The 18,324-nt window shown below is 42.6% G+C and overlaps 1 protein-coding gene across 11 annotated transcripts in view; it reads right to left on the bottom strand.

Moving 5' to 3' along the window:
* The window catches only part of CCDC178 (coiled-coil domain containing 178), a 178,584-nt gene that overhangs the window by 147,048 nt on the left and 13,212 nt on the right, over window positions 1–18,324 (bottom strand). For all 11 annotated transcript variants that reach the window (XM_077352498.1, XM_077352503.1, XM_077352499.1 and 8 more), the window contains 5 exons: window positions 10,716–10,936; window positions 9,306–9,448; window positions 3,183–3,336; window positions 2,209–2,304; window positions 1,988–2,124 (listed from right to left, as the gene is read on the bottom strand). In XM_077352498.1, coding sequence (XP_077208613.1) covers window positions 1,988–2,124; window positions 2,209–2,304; window positions 3,183–3,336; window positions 9,306–9,448; window positions 10,716–10,936 — 751 coding nt within the window. The remainder of the gene's footprint in view (window positions 1–1,987; window positions 2,125–2,208; window positions 2,305–3,182; window positions 3,337–9,305; window positions 9,449–10,715; window positions 10,937–18,324) is intronic.

Genomic DNA, 18,324 nt, shown 5'->3' with positions numbered 1-18,324 from the left:
CCAGGTGTTTCCCAGGTAACCAGAGGGAGAGGAGTAGGATTTGGCAAATAGTAATTTATTGGGGGGGAGGGGGCTGATCTTTAGCCAATCATAAAAGTTGGCTCTTTTAGAAATTTTTCTGTGCATGGCCAGAGATCAAATCAAATCAAATCAAATTTATTTGATACAGCACTGTGGCCAGATAAAACAGATAGCGAGAAAAAACATTTAACAGTAAAAAATTGCAAAATCAGGGAGCCAGTACAAAATTTAAAATATATAAAATTGTATAATTGATGCGTACATTATAAAAAATGCATAGTAAAATACCTCTAAAAATCTTCACATAAGCTTAAGTTGTCTTTCCCGTGTGCTAAGCACATGCGCACAAAATTTGGCAACCTGCTTAATAATATGGCCCCTACTATTCCACAGGAGGAATTTTAGAAGAAGAAGAAGAAGAAGAAGAAGAAGAGTTGGTTCTTATATGCCGCTTTTCCCTCCCCGAAGGAGTCTCAAAGCGGCTTACAGTCGCCTTCCCATTCCTGTCCCCACAACAGACATCCTGTGAGGTGGGTGAGGCTGAGAGAGCCCAGATATCACTGCTCGATCAGAACAGCTTTATCAGTGCCGTGGCGAGCCCAAGGTCACCCAGCTAGTTGCATGTGGGGGAGTGTGGAATCGAACCTGGCATGCCAGATTAGGAGTCCGCACTCTTAACCACTACACCAAACTGGCTCTTACTTTTTCTTTGTTTGAACTGGTGGAGGAATTCCTGAGTAATGGGAGGATGAATTTATTTCTCGCAGAGCTAAAAGTAGGGCACCTTAAGAGAACGTGTTCGATTAACTCTATCTCCCCAGAATTACAGGGGCAGTCTTTCAGCTAATGGGGTTTTCTTGAAGCGACCCATCAGCATGGCAGAAGGTAACGCAGAGCATCTGGCTAGTGTGAATGCTCTCCTATAGTATTTTGGCCAGAGATCATAAAAGCAAGGGTGTGACTGAGTCTGACTCCGTTGCTGTTGGAAACTGGTTTTAGAGAACGGTTGTAGCATTAGCTCACAGCTCCTCTGAGTGACTACAGTGCAGCCTGGCCTGAGAGACCTGGTTAATCTGATCAACACTAGAGTAAATTTTGACTGATTTGAAGATCATTTTGTAAAAAAATGTTCCTCTTTTTTCATTGTTACTGTTGCTTGAGCTTGGTGGGTACTGAGTGGTGTGGGTAGGTATTGTTGGGGGGCTGAGGCCAAGAGCCTTGGGTATTGTTTTTTCTTTCTTTCTATGGTTCTGTTGCGGTTCTCTGTTATCAGTATTACTGTTTGGGTTGGGCTGCAGCTTTATTTATTTATTAAAATTCGATACCGCCCTTCCCAAGGGCTCAGGGTGATTTACATCATGTACAAATACATTGAATAGAGAAGAGTTGGTTCTTATAAATCACTTTTCTCTATATAATTCTATTAAGTTTAAAATAATTGAAATTATTAAAAATTATTAAGCATAGGGGCATTCCACCCTCTTTCAAAGGTGAGAAAGGGATAACGTGCTAAGGCAGGATGTTTCTGGGGCAACTTGAGGTTAGTGACTATATCTGCTTGGATTCGTGTATGCATATATGCGTTAGGAGGCTACCGCCTGCAATGAATACTGCTAGATCTGCTGGGAATCCAAATGGCCAATCAATGGTGAATCCTCCTCCTTTTTACATTCAACCCTGTTTTTTTGGGGGGGGGCAATGTTATGATGTAATGATGCCATTGTGCATTTGCAAAACATTTTTTAAAGGAAGTTCTACCACAGATCAAGTACATGATGAAATGGCTGCACGACTCCTTTTCAAAGGAAGTGTGGAACATATAGGGCGGGTTGGATCCAACTTTTTAAACATACCCTGAAATAAATGGTCTTTTGTGGAAGAGGTGCTATGAAGTCAGAGCATGGACTGGGGATTCAAATCGTTAGGAAACAACAGGAACCATTGAGGTCTGAAAAATGACACTTACATGGTTTTGAAGTTTTGTATAAATTCCTCATTTTCCTCCTGAAGGTATTTGTTTTCTTTATGCAACTCAGCTATTTTCTGAAGTTTATTCTTCAGTGTTTCTTTTAGTTTCTGTAGCTCAGATTGCTGACTGGATTTCTAGGAAACATTAGGGAATATCCTATGACAATATGAAAACACATTGAATGTGGTATAAAAACATTTTACATATTTTAAACTTACTGAATCATTCATCTTTTTAATTTCATTATGAAATTCATCTAGTAGTTCTTTGTTCTCCTTTTCCTGAGTAGCAATTTTTGAAGTCAAACGTTTTATCTAAAACAGAAAAAAATAACTGAATTGCTCATTCAACATTCATTCACATCATTAAAAAAACATGAAGTCCACCAATTTACATCAAAATTTCTTAAGCCACAAAAGAAAGAACTGAAGATTATGTTAAAATTTTGGGAATGTTGATACATTCCAGAAACTGTTTTGAGCAGAGCTTTCTAGTCTGGCAATGTTAGCACCTGACAATCTTGTCATTAAAAAAAATCTACCTGAAATTAGACCCTGCCACTGCCACTACCACAAAGACAGAAGGAGCAGGGAAGGAGGGAGGAATAAAGAGAGAGAAAGTGCTCTCTGATCCCCAGCTCGTTCATGGTGGATGGACCTTTTAAAATCCCCAAAACAGGGATAACAAAAACCATGCCTATCTGGATCAGAAATTAATACAATTTTTTTAAAAAAATGTGCACCCCTACTTCTTTTGTGGTGACAGCCAGGAATGACTGGAGCCTTTGTGGTACACTGGCACTCTCCTTGTTATGATGCCAGATGCACTTACTTTAGTGGACTGGCTAAAGAACCGAACCTGCTGTTCAGCATCACTTCCATCTTGACTACATTTAACTTGTTCCATTGAGGTCCCAGAGTCCCCCTTACAGATAATTATGTAATACATACATTTACAAATTAATGTTGAATATTTAGCATCATGATGATCATCACTGTTTGGATGATGAGAGTCAGAGAATCATGAAGAGCATAAAAATATTCCATCAGATAGTTGTACTTCACTAGATACCATTGAATTTATTTGTGCTGTTGCAGGAGGCCCAGCTTTCAACAGACAAGATGTTAAAGGTTTTTATATGCTGTTCCATTAACAGAATTTATTTGCCTCCATATAGAGATTAAAAAATTACTTTAGCTTGCCAAGATGCCAAGTCAGCCTTTATTTGTGCTTCTTCCTTGACTAATTCTTCAAAGCGTTTTTTATTTTGCATTACTGCCTCCTCTGTATTTTTTATCTTGAAACAGAAATCACTGTAAACACCTTCAACTTCTTTTAATTCATTCCTAAAATGGAACGAAAGTCAAACCATTCATCTATCTGAAGGTATTTAGAATTAATTGTAAACATATTCATTAACATAATAACAACTATCAAGCCCTATAAAGTCATTTTATTCTTGTCAGGCATTTAACCTAATTCATTTCCTTGTATAAGTATACTGAATTACCTTGTTATAACTGCAAACACATAGTTTATTTATTTTTATTTATTAGATTTTTTAAGTTACTACTTACCTGAAGGGTCTTGTGATGACTTACAATATTAAAAGCAATAAGGTAAAAATAACATAACAATATAAAATATTAACATGAAAGAATTAAAATATGTGGCTATCACCATATCACTATTTAAACAGTCCAAACATGTGGTTACTCTCCAAGGCAAATCTAAACCATTCAGCTTTGCATGCCCCACCAGAAATAAACAAATCCACCAGCACAAGGAGTCATCCAAGAGCACATTCCACAAGGCAAGGGCCACAACTGAGAAGGCCCTTCCCCTGGTGACAGCTAGCCAAGCCCTCTTGTGACCAGGTACCTGCAAGAGGCCTCTAGGTGACTGAAAGGTGTGGGGGTTGTAAGGAGAGGTGGTCCTGTAGGTATGAGGGTTCTAGACCATTAAGGATTTAAAGGTTAACACTTTAGCCTTGAATTGGATCTGGAAACTAATTACAGTGTAGCTTCCACAAAACTGGAGGAATATGAGCTGACTATGATGTTCTAGTCAGCAATCTGGCAACTGCATTCTGGACCACCTACAGTTTCAAATGCATGTTCATGGGTAGTTCTACATATAGAAAATCACGGTAGTCCAGTCTGGAGGTGATCATTGCATGGATTGTGGCAAGGTCTGACCCAGACAAACGAGACAGCTAGTGAGCCTGAAAAAACACTGTATTGTGATGGACACCTGTTTATCCAATGTCAGTACAGAATACAATCACACTTTGAGGCTCTCTACAAAGTCTACAGTTGTCAACTGGACTCCATTGAGACTCAAACATGACCCTCCAGCTAATATGTCTTTTCATGGATTCAGCTTCAACCAGCTCTCCCTCAAGCATTGGACTACCACAACCAGGCACTGGGATAATGCTAAGAGCCCTGTCCCCAGAAACTTAACCAGGAGGAAGAGCAGAGTGTCATCAGACTACTCATTGCACCCAACTCCAAACCTCCTGATGAACTTGGCAAGAGGTTGCACATATATGTTAAATAACATTGGGGAGAGGACTGAATCATGCGGGACCCCACAATTCAGGCCTCATTGGGAAGACCTCTCTTCCCCAATGGCAACTCTCTGAGACCATCCCTTGAAGTAGGACAAAATAGTCCAAGAAAGAACCAAATGTGCAAGCAGAACCTCCATCTCACTATGCAATTCAGCAGACAACTCCATGCAGAGCTTAGAGACTTTATCTGCAAAATATTTTGCAAATTAATCACAGCTGAGAACCAAAATAGTTTTAGGAAACACCAAAGGGATGGTCAAATCAATCTGAATAAATGAGATGGTTGCAGGCTATCAGATGCAATGGAGGCAGAGAAATAATCTGTTTTTACTGCTTTCACTGCTACCTCATAAGCCTTCAATTGGGCCAGTGGTCCCCAACCCCTGGTCCGGGGACCGGTACCGGTCTGTGGATCAGTCGGTACTGGGCTGCGGCTCCTCCTCATCCTCCTCCCTGGCTGCTGCCTTGGGGGCTGCCCTACCACTCTGCCGCCAACTCACCTTTGGTGCTCTCCAGCAGCCGCCATGGCTGGGGCTCCCCCTCGGCGTGGCATTGCACAGCTTCTGCTGGCAGTGCCCCCAGGTGGGTGGTGGGAACTTAGGGGCACCGGCAGGAAAGCAAGTGGAGCAGGGGCTCAGGTGGCGGCGACATCCCTCGGCAAAATACGAGGCTGATTTCCTTCCTCCGGGATCGTGAACAGAGGGTAGCAATAGGAGAAAGAACATCAGACCGCCGACAACTTACTTGTGGAGTCCCACAGGGAGTGGTCCTCTCTCCTATCCTATTCAACATCTTTATGCACCCTCTTGCACAACTGGTACGGAAGTTTGGGCTGGGTTGCCATCAATATGCAGATGACACCCAGCTCCTCCTCCTGATGGATGGCCGCCCTGACTCTCCCCCAGAAGCATTAGCCAGCTGCCTAGAAGCAGTGACGAGATGGATCAAGCAAAATCGTCTGAAGCTCAATCCTTCAAAGACGGAGGTCCTGTGGCTGGGTAGGAAGGGCCCATGTGAGGAAGCGTGTCTGCCTGCCCTGGATGGTGTGCAGCTCTCTATGGCTCACTCCGCCAGGAACCTAGGCGTGATTCTGGACACTTCCCTCACAATGGAAACCCACATCACAAAGGTAGCGTGGCTGGCATTCTACCACCTCCGCCAAGCCAAGTTACTGGCGCCCTACCTGGCCCCAGAACACCTAGCCACAGTGATCCATGCAACGGTCATCTCTAGACTGGACTTTTGTAACTCGCTCTACGCAGGCCTGCCCTTAGTCTTGACCCGGAAACTACAGCTGGTTCAAAATGCAGCGGCCAGGATCCTCACTGCAACACCGTGAAGGTCCCACATCCGGCCCATTCTCCATCAACTGTAATGGTTGCCAGTTTAATTACGGATCAGACTAAAGGTTCTGGTAATTACCTTCAAGGCCATACGTGGTCAGGGCCCAGTGTACCTGAGGGATCGTCTCCCTGCCTACGCCCCCAAAAGACCCCTGCGCTCCACTGCTACCAACCAGCTAAAGGTCCCTGGCCCTAAAGAAGTCTGCCTGGTCACAACCAGGGCCAGAGCATTCTCTGTTCTGGTCCCCACCTGGTGGAACGAGCTCCCGGAGAAGATCAGGGCCCTGACGGAGCTTAAACAGATCCGCAGGACCTGCAAGGAGGAGTTCTTCCACCAGGCATTCAGTTGAGACCAGATATATATAACCAACAGTGACCAAAGGGCCCCTGCTCCCCGCCCCCCCTCAGAACACCACCTATACACTCTGGACCTGTATGTATGCTGCAACGTTGTATTGTTTATTGATTATACAATTATAATGTTATATGTTTACAATTATCAGTTATTATTGCACGGTTATTCAAATGTTTTATAGACTGTTCCATGTATTGTTATTATGTTATTATGTAAACCGCCCTGAGCCCCCGGGGAGGGCGGTATATAAATATAATAAATAAACAAACAAACAAACAAACAAATAAAAGTACCTCCCAGGCCTCAGTAAAATTGTCAAACGTTGACCGGTCCCCGGTGATAAAAAGGTTGGGGACCACTGAATTGGGCTCTATAGTCTGTTCTCATAGCTTCATCTTGTATTTGTTGCCAATTCCACTCTAGCCATCTGAGCAACCTCATAAAATCTTGACTCTCATGATACCCAGGAGCCAGAGAGACACAAGGGTGCAGATGTCATCAGGGAGCAAACCAACTGATAACATTCTGAAGACCTCTGTACTAAATCCCAGCCAGCTCACTGAGGGAACTGCTAGCAGGTCCAGATAAAATTTTGATGATTTGTTTAATACTTATTGTACATATCTCCTGCTTTGGCATATGGCTCCAAGCAGCCTCTTATCCAGACTATTGATCATTTTCACACTTACTTAACTTCAGTAAGTAACTTCTGATGCTCTTTAGCTATTCTCTGCCCCTTTCCTAGTTTAATTCTTACAAAAATTTTATTAGCAATCAAACTGCTAGCATGAGGTGCAGATTATAACACTGTCTACACAATACATTATTTTCCTACAACGTAGCTGAAACAAAACATGATTCTTTCCTGGGAAAATTCTCCTGGGAACATTCTGGATGATTGGCATTCTGAATCAGAGCACTAATCAATAAAGATTCCTGTACAACATACTCGTAATCCAAATGGTCTAACAAAATAAGCACAGATGGCACAGCCAGAGCTTCACAAAGAAGTATCTTTTCTCTGAGGTACTTCCTGTTGCAGTTCCAGTTCAGCATGAACTGCTTGCTGCAAGGTCTGAAAGCATTCATTGCAAAATACAAAACAAGGAAAAAAAAGAATATATTTCAAATGCTAAAAATATCTGCACAAACTGAAATGTTAAAAGGCCAAAGCCTGATGGGTACAAGAAACAGCATAGTAAGTGCAATGAGACCAATGAGTACAATGCTGGGGAATCAATGTGTCCACAACATGGATAACAAGTAGGAAAATGGAATTTTGCATTGTATAGATTTATTATTAGTACTAGAATGGAAGCCCATTGTATTTCAGGATGCAACGAGCGCTAGAATCTCCCGGAGAAGGAAGGAAGGAAGGAAGGAAGGAAGGAAGGAAGGAAGGAAGGAAGGAAGGAAGGGAGAGAGGAAGGAAGGAATGGAGGGGAAAGGAAGGGGGTAAAGAAGGAAGGCAGGAATGGAGGAAGGAAAGGAAAAAGGGAGGGAGGAAAGGGAGAGAAGGAGGGAGGGAGGAAGAGGGCTAGGAAGGACTGAAGGAAGTCAGGGGTGGGGGGAAAGGAAGGAGGGAGAGAGGGAGGAAATGGTAAAGGCATTTGGTTGAGACCAGGCACAACCAACAACGAATGAAGGGCCCCCGCTCCCCCCCTTCCTCCCAGAACTCCATCAGAGTGCTCTGGACCTGTTGTGCCATTTGCACGGTTGCATTGTTATACTGTTATATTATTATTATTGTTATACTGTTTACTATACTGTTATTCTGTTACAACCACTGTTATTATTGTATGATTATTAATGAAGACTGTTCCATGTATTGTTTATAAGTTTAATGTTAACCGCCCTGAGCCTCCGGGGAGGGTGGCATAGAAATATAATTAATAAACAAATAAATAAATAAAGTAGAGATGTAAGGAAGAAGGGAGGAAGAAAGGAAAGGTGTGGAGAGAGGAAGTATAAGGAAGAATGGGAGAAAGGGGGAGGGCTCAGACCCTTGATGGGGTCAGTTTTCACCTTCACGGGGACTTCCCGCACAGGGCTGGCCACGGGGAGAAATGGGGTGGGGTGGGAGAAAGGGGGAGTGTCTCCTGGCGTGGTGGCCATTGCCGACTGGGAAAGGAGCGTAGAGGGCTGGGGAGGTCTATGGGTGGTCTTTGGGCTGTGGCATGGAGCGGGTCTGGGGAGTTCAAGGCTCCCCCCCCCCATGCAGACTGGCTGCAAGGGCTCAAGGAGCTATACATGGGTGGTGGGTCGAGGCATGGAGTCTCTCATAGCACTGGTTAGGAAAGGATCAGAGAGGGCTGTGGAGGTACGCAGGCATTCTCTGGGCAGCAGCATGGAGGGGGTCCTGGGAGCATGGCACTCCCCTCATGTAGGCAGCCTGCAAGGGCTCAGCAAGCCTTGTGTGGGTGGCAGGTTGAGGTGCAGAGGCTCCCGCAGCAGCAGCCAGCGCTGCCCAGGAAAGGTTTGGAGAGGGCAGGGGAGGTCTGCAGGCATGCTCTTGTCAGAAGCATTGAGTGGGTCCAGGGAGCACAGCTGTCCACGCTACCTGACTACACCGCTGCTTGTGTGGCTGACATCCCTGAAGTGGCTGGCCTGCAGGGCAAGCTGGTGGCTGGGTGGAGCGTTGGGGTGTCCCAGGCACCGCGGGAGCGCCCTCATTGGCAGCCAGGGAGCTGCATGTGCGCCTTGTGGCCAGTTTCTGGGGGTGGGCACTCCAGGGGCCCATGGAGCCAGAAGCAGAGTCTGGACATCCGGACGTGCCCTAGGCACCGCTCCTCCCATAGAGGCTCTTCACAAATACAAGAGCAACTACTGGTACAGATTTTACATTCATTTTGCAAGCATACAGATTTTTTTTCTTACATTTGAAATCAATGTAGAACTTTTTAAAAAATGAGTGTTTGAGTTTGATTTTATTTTTATTTTTGCTGTTTTCCAACTATGCTTGCAATTGCTGACTCAGTTCTGGATTAAATGGTAGTGAGTTTGCTCATGATAAAAGGCTTTAGAAGTTTAAAATGTACTTACTCAGTACGGTGCAACAACATCTCAGCTGCCTTCCTTTTCTGATACATGGATATTCTTTCTTGCTCATACTCTTCTGTGATTTTTTTATGCAAGTCTCTAACATCCAGAAGTTTCTTATGAATATCATCATATTTAATTTTTGTCTTTAAAAGAAATAAATTATATTGACAATGAAAAGATGAATAGCAGTTATTCTCACTCATGTGAGTTATATCTTTTACGTATTTTAATTTTTTGCATTTTTCTTTCAGTATTAAAAGAGGAGAGAAATTAAATCCCTGTTTTCTACTGGATATGCTTACAAGTAATTTAGATTTGTTTTAAATGACTTGTATACCACTGTATAGCCAAACTATACAGCTTATGATTGGAGTAACAGGTTAATAAAGCTGAAAAAAAGAGATAATGATTTAATTGTGTGCTATATAGCATTTGGTTGGGACCAGGCACAACCAACAGCGAATGAAGGGCCCCTGCTCTCCCCCCCTTCCTCCCAGAACTCCACCAGGGTGCTCTGGACCTGTTGTGCCATTGCACTGTTGCATTGTTGTACTGTTATATTATATTGTTATACTGTTACAACCACTGTTATTATTGTATGATTATTAACAAAGACTGTTTCATGTATTGTTTATAAGTTTAATGTAAACCGCCCTGAGCCTCCGGGGAGGGCGGTATATAAATAAATAAACAAACAAACAAACAAACAAATAAATTTAAACTCCTTTGACTGTGAGATGTATAATTTAACATTTATTGTTACATAAAGTTTATAGTTTTGGCCAAAACTGCATAGTATTTTTGGCAATACCTGCTTTTGCTTTCAATAAATTATCACATTTTTGTTTATATCTTGTGAATTCTGCTGTTATTTGTATGTGTTCAGACTGTCAGAACTCTGTATTTTCTATGATTTTAGATTGCTTATTTAGGTTGCAGCTATGTAGGGTCTGTAGTTGATCTGACTTGTTGACTATGTTTTATTGCCCTGATGTTCATTTACTACCCTGGTGCTTCTTCCTGCGCCCCCCCCCCCCCGCATCTCTCATCTCTTCCCCACCCATCTCTGTTCCCCTCTGGAATGCAACCTTGGGACCGCCCTATCTAATTGTTGAGACTGTTTGAAGTCTTCACACTTTCCCTAGGTTCCCACCGGGGGTGGGGGGGTGCAGTGTCTGGAGTTACATGTTGTAACTCATGTTATCTGCTTCAGTTTCAACAATGCCTGGCTGAGTGTATTGCCTACTCAATAAAATAAGTATTTTGCTTCAAGTTAAGGGTTTGCTTTCCTGGGTAACTAATTCTCTCAGAGATGTATGTTCTAGTACTTTTGACAATGCTACAAACAGGAATTTTGAAGGGATACATGTCTAGCCGATTAAGAAAAGTAATAATATCTATTTGATTTACCTCTTGATATGTCTTTTTAATTTCTCCCATACAATTATCTTCATAAATCAGCTTTTCTCCCAGCAGAGGGCTGTATTTCTTCATGTAGTCTATGTTCTCCTGAATTTTTTCATTGGCAACCTCCATTTTTGTCAATTTGTTTACTGCATCCTGCAGTTGTTGATTTTTATCCTCAAAATGCAATTGTAGTTCTATAATATCTTGAGAACAATTCTCCCATTCTGTAGAAGAAAAATTTCTAGCTGTACATCAAGCCACATCTATGTCACATACAGATTAAATATATAAAATGGTAAATAATATGAAATGTTGACTGAGTACACAAAAATGGATTCAGATCATTTGACATTAAGATGACTGGGAAATCAAGCATACTGTGGTTTTTATTGGTTTTGATGGGTAATCACAGGTATCAGATGATGTATTCTTTCTCTAATGGAACCTCCCTGGCAAATATTGAATATTTTTAAAAGCATTACAGGAAGGAACTAGCTGCACACCCCTCTTGCACATTCTCTTCCTGTATACTGGATTCAAGTACAGTAGCACCTTAGAGCAGAGTCAGCTGGAGATCCCGTGAGTTTGGTGTCTATATAGCACACGGGGGGGGGGGGGGGTGATGTTCTATCACATCTCAAATCAAACCAGCTAGCATAAAAAAATTCATGATAGTCTGTGTGCATGCCAAAAACCCAGGTTGTGCTCATCTCTACTTCCAAAAGTGCAGCTGAACTACTGCACATCAACATGGCTACCCTCTGAAAGTTGCTGCCTTCTAGTATTTTGGGCATTTTCCCCCAGTTCAGCTTCAATACCAGAAGCAAGCCAAGCTGGGGGAAAATGAGAGATCAGTTAGGAAAGGTGTTGCGGGGAAAGCAACGAACCAGCGAGGCTTCTCCGCCTACAGTCCCTCCACAGAAGTGCTTTAAAGCTCCCCTAAGTCCCAAAGCACAACACAGCCCCGTTTGCAAGTTCCCTTTATTTTCGGCCGAAAATCGTGCCCGTGCGGGGGGGGGATTTTTTTTCACTCGAGGGAGCATGGTAACGATGAATCGCCAGCTCACACGCCAGCTAGATGGGTCTCTCCGTTGCAACGAATCAACGCATATTCGTTGCAACGTGTTTTTTTTAAAACCTGTGCTTAAAGGGAAAGGGGCTTTTCCAGAGCATGATGACAACCGCCCATTGGCTGTTTGTTTGATTGACAGCCAGGGGAGGAACCAAGCACAGAAAAAATCGCTTCCTTTCTAGCGATTCCTACGAGACCGGAAACCTGTGGGGAACGAATGAAACGCTACTGGATTCCACTACAAATGCAGGTATGCGTAAGGCCGAGATTCCACTATTTAAAATAGCGTTTCCACTTTGTGGAACCAATTGGGAACATTGGTCCTTGTGTGGAAACACCCCAAGTGTTACAAGATCTCTAGTCCTGAACTAACAGATTCCCCCCCCCAAACTCCTCATCATTATCTATCACTTGCATCTCATTAACCTAGCTTTGTATGTTTATGTGTGTGCAACTGGATAGTGAGAAACCTTACTCTCCTCTTCACATTTCTTTACAGAACACCTGCTAGTTAGGTAGGCTGCATGCTAATGGAAGGAGGCCATCTGTAACCCTCTGCCTTTATCCCTTCCCCTATTTGTACAGCAAAGAGTTTTCCTCTGCCCTTTTAGGGCATGTATGCATGCTGAAGCTGCCTTCCAATCACAGGGGATGGAAAATTGTTGTACAGTGCATCTGTCCCTTCAATCTCTTCTGCCTGTATGTCTATGTGTACTTTCTCCTGCATGGAGAGTAAACAGGCTAGTGCAGCCTGTAGCTTCTCTCTTTCCCAGTATGCAAGGTAGACCAGCTGCCTATAAGGAAGGAGAGTTAATCACAGTCAAAATTTCTATGACCATTTTGCATTGCTTGCTTCCAGCAATTATAGGGGGAAAAACTTTCTACTACAGATATGCAGCTTAAAAATATTATTTCCAGCATTTTTCAGGATCCATTTTCCAACATCCTGGAAAATCTAGGACACTGAGTATATCCAGAAAATGCCAGTAAGGCTACTTTCTACTATCTGGCTACTGTGTGCAACCTCAGGTAATTTCCAAACTCAAGTCAGAAAATGTAATGATAGGATCAAAGTAGAACTACTGAGGACAGAAATGCCAGTTGGGATGATCCTATTTGATAGGAAAGATGGGCCAGCATCTCAAAAAGTGAAGTCTCTATCATGCAAGCATCTGCTGAGCAATTCCCTTTACTGTTCTTCCTTCCTCCTGGAAAAGGAAGCCAGATGAGGCATTAAAACAAATGTCATGTCAAAAGGCTTCTAGCCATTCCTGAGTTTCAGATATAATTTTAGATTCAGGTGGGAAGCTATGTTGGTCTGAAGCAGCAGAACAAAGTTTGAGGTGCCATTGGACTCAAACATTGTTCAGATATAATTTTGTTTTGGTTAATTTATTATATACTGAAATGGCATGTGATTTGGGTAGAAATGTGAATAGTTCCTATCTGTGTTGTTATATAATGCTCGACACCCAAAGAAATAACATGACCACTTCAGATAACATGTGATGTTATCTTTTGCTTACGAAATCAAGAACAAGGTACTCTTAGACTCACAAAACAGAGACAAATGTGAAAAAAATATGTATTTATTAGCAAGAGAATACAGGAATGGGAACAACTGGTTTCAGGACAAGGGAGTTCACAGTCTACAATTCTAACTAACAAGCAGAACTAACAACTGCATTCCTTGATGCAGGGAATGAAAAAGGATCAGCATGTAAGACCACATTCCCTTAGGAATAATTATTTAAGAACCTAAACAAATCATTTTCAATCCTGATTTGGCCTCTGAAGGGCCAGTAAGGTTTAAGATCTGGTTTAATTTTCTTCCTTCTGGTTGGCAATCTGTAGGCATACATGGCTCTGAGAGTCTGTCATTGAGAGGTTCTGTGTCCATCAGACTGCAAATAACTCATGTATAGGATCTGGTGCAGAGATGCAGAGGGTGGAGAGACTACAGTAACTCTGGAAAGTGTGCATGTGTCTGTCATCAGCCTGTCCTTGTCCCTAGTGTAAACAGTCTGGATGTCGTAGTTTTAAAGTTGAAGCAGCATAATTTGTAAGTGTGCAATAACTTTTCCAGAAGGCTTCGAAACATTGTTGATGTGGAAACACATATTCTGGTGTGCTTGGGGAAATGGAAATCGTTGTGGACATGACATCCCTCCGTCCTGGCCCCCTGAAAGGCAGGGAGGTGGCTGGCAGGGAGGCAGCCAATGGTGGTGATGGAGGCCACAGTGGCAGCCTTGGAGGCAGAGCAAGTGGGTCTCAGTGCCTGGCCTAGCCAGCTGCTGCCTTGCCCATCCCTCGAGTGGCCTCTGGCATGGCAGCTGCCAGTGAGGGCCAGATTCTTGCAGATTATGTGTTTCCACATAATCTGCAACAATCTGATTTCTAGACATTACCTTTTGCTTGCAAAGAAAGAACATAGTACTCATGCAGGTTCCTGCTTTTAGGCTCACATAGCAGAAAAGGATGGATTCAAAACAATATCTATTTATTAGAAAGACGATATAGGGATAGGAGCAACTAGGAGGTCCTTTGGATAGATGGAAAAGAGTCAAACCAGGAAGTGCACCTCCCAAACCTGAACAGTGTGCAACTTAAAACTGCACAATCAGTCAAGAACTTGGGTTGATCCTTGACACATCTTTAACCATGGAAGTTCAAGTCACAAAAGTAACTCAACTGCCATTTTTTCATCTTTGCCAAGCCAAGCTACTAGCACTCTACTAGACTAGAGCAATGCATTGGTGGACCCGTGTGTAGGCGATGCCAGAAATAAAAGAATATTTTATTCAGTGTTATGACACAAAGCGTGCCTCTCAAAAGTTTTCTTTCCCCCAAAATCAGGAACAATATTAATTTATCAAAGGACTTGAGATTCAAAAGGGGTGGCATTCAAAAACCACTATGCATCTATGATTCCATGCATAGGCATTGCAACGCAGAAGTATGAATTAAAAAAGAAATACATGGGCATCACGGGACTTTTAAACTGCATCAAAATATGGAGGAAGGGGATTGGTTGCCTGAAATGATTGACATGCCGAAGTGCAACTCATGTAAGATGCGTTGCTCTCTTCTGCCTTTTCCAGCAGCAGATGAGGAGGATGAGACATACTAAAAGACAGCAAACAAAGGCGAGACAGCAAAAAGGTGAGGAGGGCCTTGGAGGCATGATATAATTTAGTGTTTTGCCATTCCATGGGCATAACATTATTTTCACTAATGTGCGGAAATTCTCTGTAACTCCCTGTATGTGGGCCTTTCCTTATCCCTACTCTGAAATTACAGCTGGTCCAAAATGCAGCTGCTTGCATACTTACCAGCACACCATGGAGAACCCTCATTACCTCCAATCCTTCAGCAGCTGCACTGGCTACCAGCTGAGTACCGATCAGGTTTAAAGTACTGGTACTCACTTTCAAGGTCATATATGGTCCAGGTCATGTGCACTTCAAGGAACATCTGCTTATCCACCCCCCTCAAAGCGTGGTATGCTCCATCCACTCTAACAGATTGGCCCCAAAGAAGCCCAACTGGCCCCAACAAGAGCTAGGGCCTTTTCAGCCATGATCCCAACCTAGTGGAATGAGCTTCACAATGAGATCTGGGCACTAATGGAACTTAAACAATTCCATAGGGCCTACAAAATGGAACTCTTCTGCCAAGCTGCTGGCTGAAAACCAGCAATGAAGGGCCTCCTCTAGCTTGGATCCATCCCTGTCAAGCAGCCCGACTGTCTCAAGCTCACAGTGCCCGCCTTCTCAATAGTTGCAGTTGCTCATGTTTCTAAGTTATGTTGCTGTTGCCTATTAACTGAAATGATTATGTTCGGTTCTAAATTGTTAAAAGTAGTTTAATGTACATTCTGTTTTATCAGTTCTTTGTACATTGTCCTAAGATGTCATACTGCGGGGCGATATATAATTTAAATAAATAAATAAATAATAAATAAATAAAAAGTTTTGGTGCAAGGGTATTTATGTAGCTTACAATTCCAACTAATAAACAGAATTAACAAGCAGGGACTCTACCCAGTGGAAATAAACCAACTCACTAAAATATCAGAGGAGAAACAAATTGTTCCATTGCAATATATTCAAATACATTTTAAATATTTTCCCATAAGTAAAATATAGATTCAGAAAATTTGCATATTACATTCCCTGTAATGACCCTTTGTCTGAAGAACAGATTGTCTGTGTAAAACAGAAACCTCTAATGTTTTGTTTGCTTCACAGCCAACAATCCTCCAGAAATATGACACTAAAGGTCCTGTGTAGTTTAAATGAGACAGTGGAGCACAGTTTCTATGTGATACAACAAATTAGTTCTACTGACATGGTTTAATAGTTCACAATATGGATACAAAATGCCACAGTGCTAGTGATGGGGTTCTCTTCACATTGACTAAGGGCTGGAGGGTTCAAATGGGCCCTAGATGAGTCAAAACCTACATTGCCACAGATATCCCAAGATCTACCAAGAAAAGACAATCACCTGCAAGTGAAATTTAAAAAAATAAAAAATGCTAGCCAAAAGCATATATACCTGAGCAAGATGTTTCAAATACAAAGTGATTGTATACCCATTGGAGAATGCACTTTTACAGCTGGATTTTCCTGGGCTGAATCTGCACTTACTTTATTTTTATTTTTTTGCTATCAATCCTGCTGAATTCAAATCAATTTGAACTCGAGTCTTTGTGCTTTGTCCCCCCGCCCCGACTTGAAACAGAAATCCTTCTGCACTTGAGCAGGAGGCTGCTCGCCTCTATCCTTTCCTAAAGGAGTGAGCAAGTGGGCGGGGGGGTATAGGCAGAGGAGTCATGATGAGGCAAACCAGCAAAAGCCTCTCACAAGATGAGGCAAATCACTGCTGAAAGAAGTCTGGGACGCTGAAGCACAGTCACCTTAAACCTTTAAAAAAATTAATCTTGGGAGGAAAATCTTAGAACTGTCGCCCAGCCAATGTACCTCAGCGGGGAGGATGTTATTCCAGCAAAACACAGATCTGCACTTTAATACTGGGAGCCTTCAAAGCGGCTTGATCAATAATACCGAGTTTTCTCCACTCCTGGATATTGTGGGGGAAGGTAGAGTCACAATCTCAATCAGATTGGTTGCAGAAGGAAAATTTTAATCGCCCAAAATCAAAATGAAAATCACATTCAGTGTAGATGGCAGGGATTTAATCAACCTGGGATTGGACTAAAAGCAGATTCAGCCCTGTATGAAAAAGGGAAATCTACTTCTGAAGTGCACTGAAACTGCATTATCTAATGTAATAATCACACACAATGGCAAAATGAAGTGCAATTCAGAACCAAGCACAGGGTTGCTACACCACCAGTTAGCTTCTGTGACCGACTGCTCTAATGCATACTCATTTACACTGACAAGAAATGTAGTTTTTACAGTGTGACTTGGGCACATATTTGCCCAGCCAACATGAAGGTAGCTGAAGTAACCCATTTTTGTCACCGCAATCACATCTTTATTTTTGATCAGGGGGACAGTACACCCCAACTTTAAGTAATCCTTAAGGATTGCAATCTCCACCCCTAGTGACTGTGTGAGGGAGTTTTTTCGCCTAATATTTTCTAGCTTACTTGGCTCTATGATGTCTGTCTTATATACAGCAACAACATCCTCAACACATTCTACCCTCTCCTGTTTATGGAGTTTATATCCAGGAATAAGAGTGTCCCTTTGATTTTTCCCATTCTACCAGATTTATGAAATGTCCACTTAATCTACATTACTGTTTAGCACCAAGCACTCTAGCTCCTCGCATTTTGGCCTGGAGACATCTAGCATTACCATATAGGCACCAGTATCTTGTTTCCCCCTACACTCCAAGTTTCTTGCTTTCCCCCCAGAAGTAATGAACTTACGAGTTATTTACTCACATTGAGACATCCATGGCAAAAATTTATGGATTACATATAAACTGTGGAAAATAGTGTCAAACAACAACAAAAAAGGAAGCAACAATAGTGAAAACAAGGCAGCTCAAAAATAACGGCAATGGCAATATACAAAATCAATAAAGGAAAATAGCCATATTGACTATACTGGAGGAAATAAGAAGTAAAATTGACATGCTTTGGGTTTGGGGAAGGGGCAGCGGTGAGGAGTAGGAAGGAGTGACAAGACAGCAAATGAGGGGTGTTGCCAGAGAAAGAGGCTTCCTGCCACCACCTATGCTAAGTACAGCTTACTGTAAGGGTCAAAGTAGACAATACCACGTCCCCAAATCTACCTCAGGTACATGGCACTATTTTAGGCTTTTTATCTTTCAAAATGCCAAGGGGCCTCTACTGGGGACCACAGCACTGTAGGGTGAGGGGTTGTTGTCTCCTCACTACCATCATTTTCAAGAGCCAAAGTGTTCAGTAATTTTGGTTCTTGAAAACAGCATGGGGCAGACAGGGGCATGGGGAGGGGAGTAGGAGCAGAAGCTGGGACCCATGTAATTTCAAAAAGTTAAAATCCAAGTTATAAAATGGAACCACATTGCCCTGGAGGA

Source organism: Paroedura picta, chromosome 9, assembly GCF_049243985.1.
Source record: "Paroedura picta isolate Pp20150507F chromosome 9, Ppicta_v3.0, whole genome shotgun sequence".
NCBI classification, from domain to species: Eukaryota; Metazoa; Chordata; class Lepidosauria; order Squamata; family Gekkonidae; genus Paroedura; species Paroedura picta.
The sequence above is the reverse complement of the archived record's forward strand: the minus strand, read 5'-3'. Positions and strand labels throughout refer to the sequence as shown.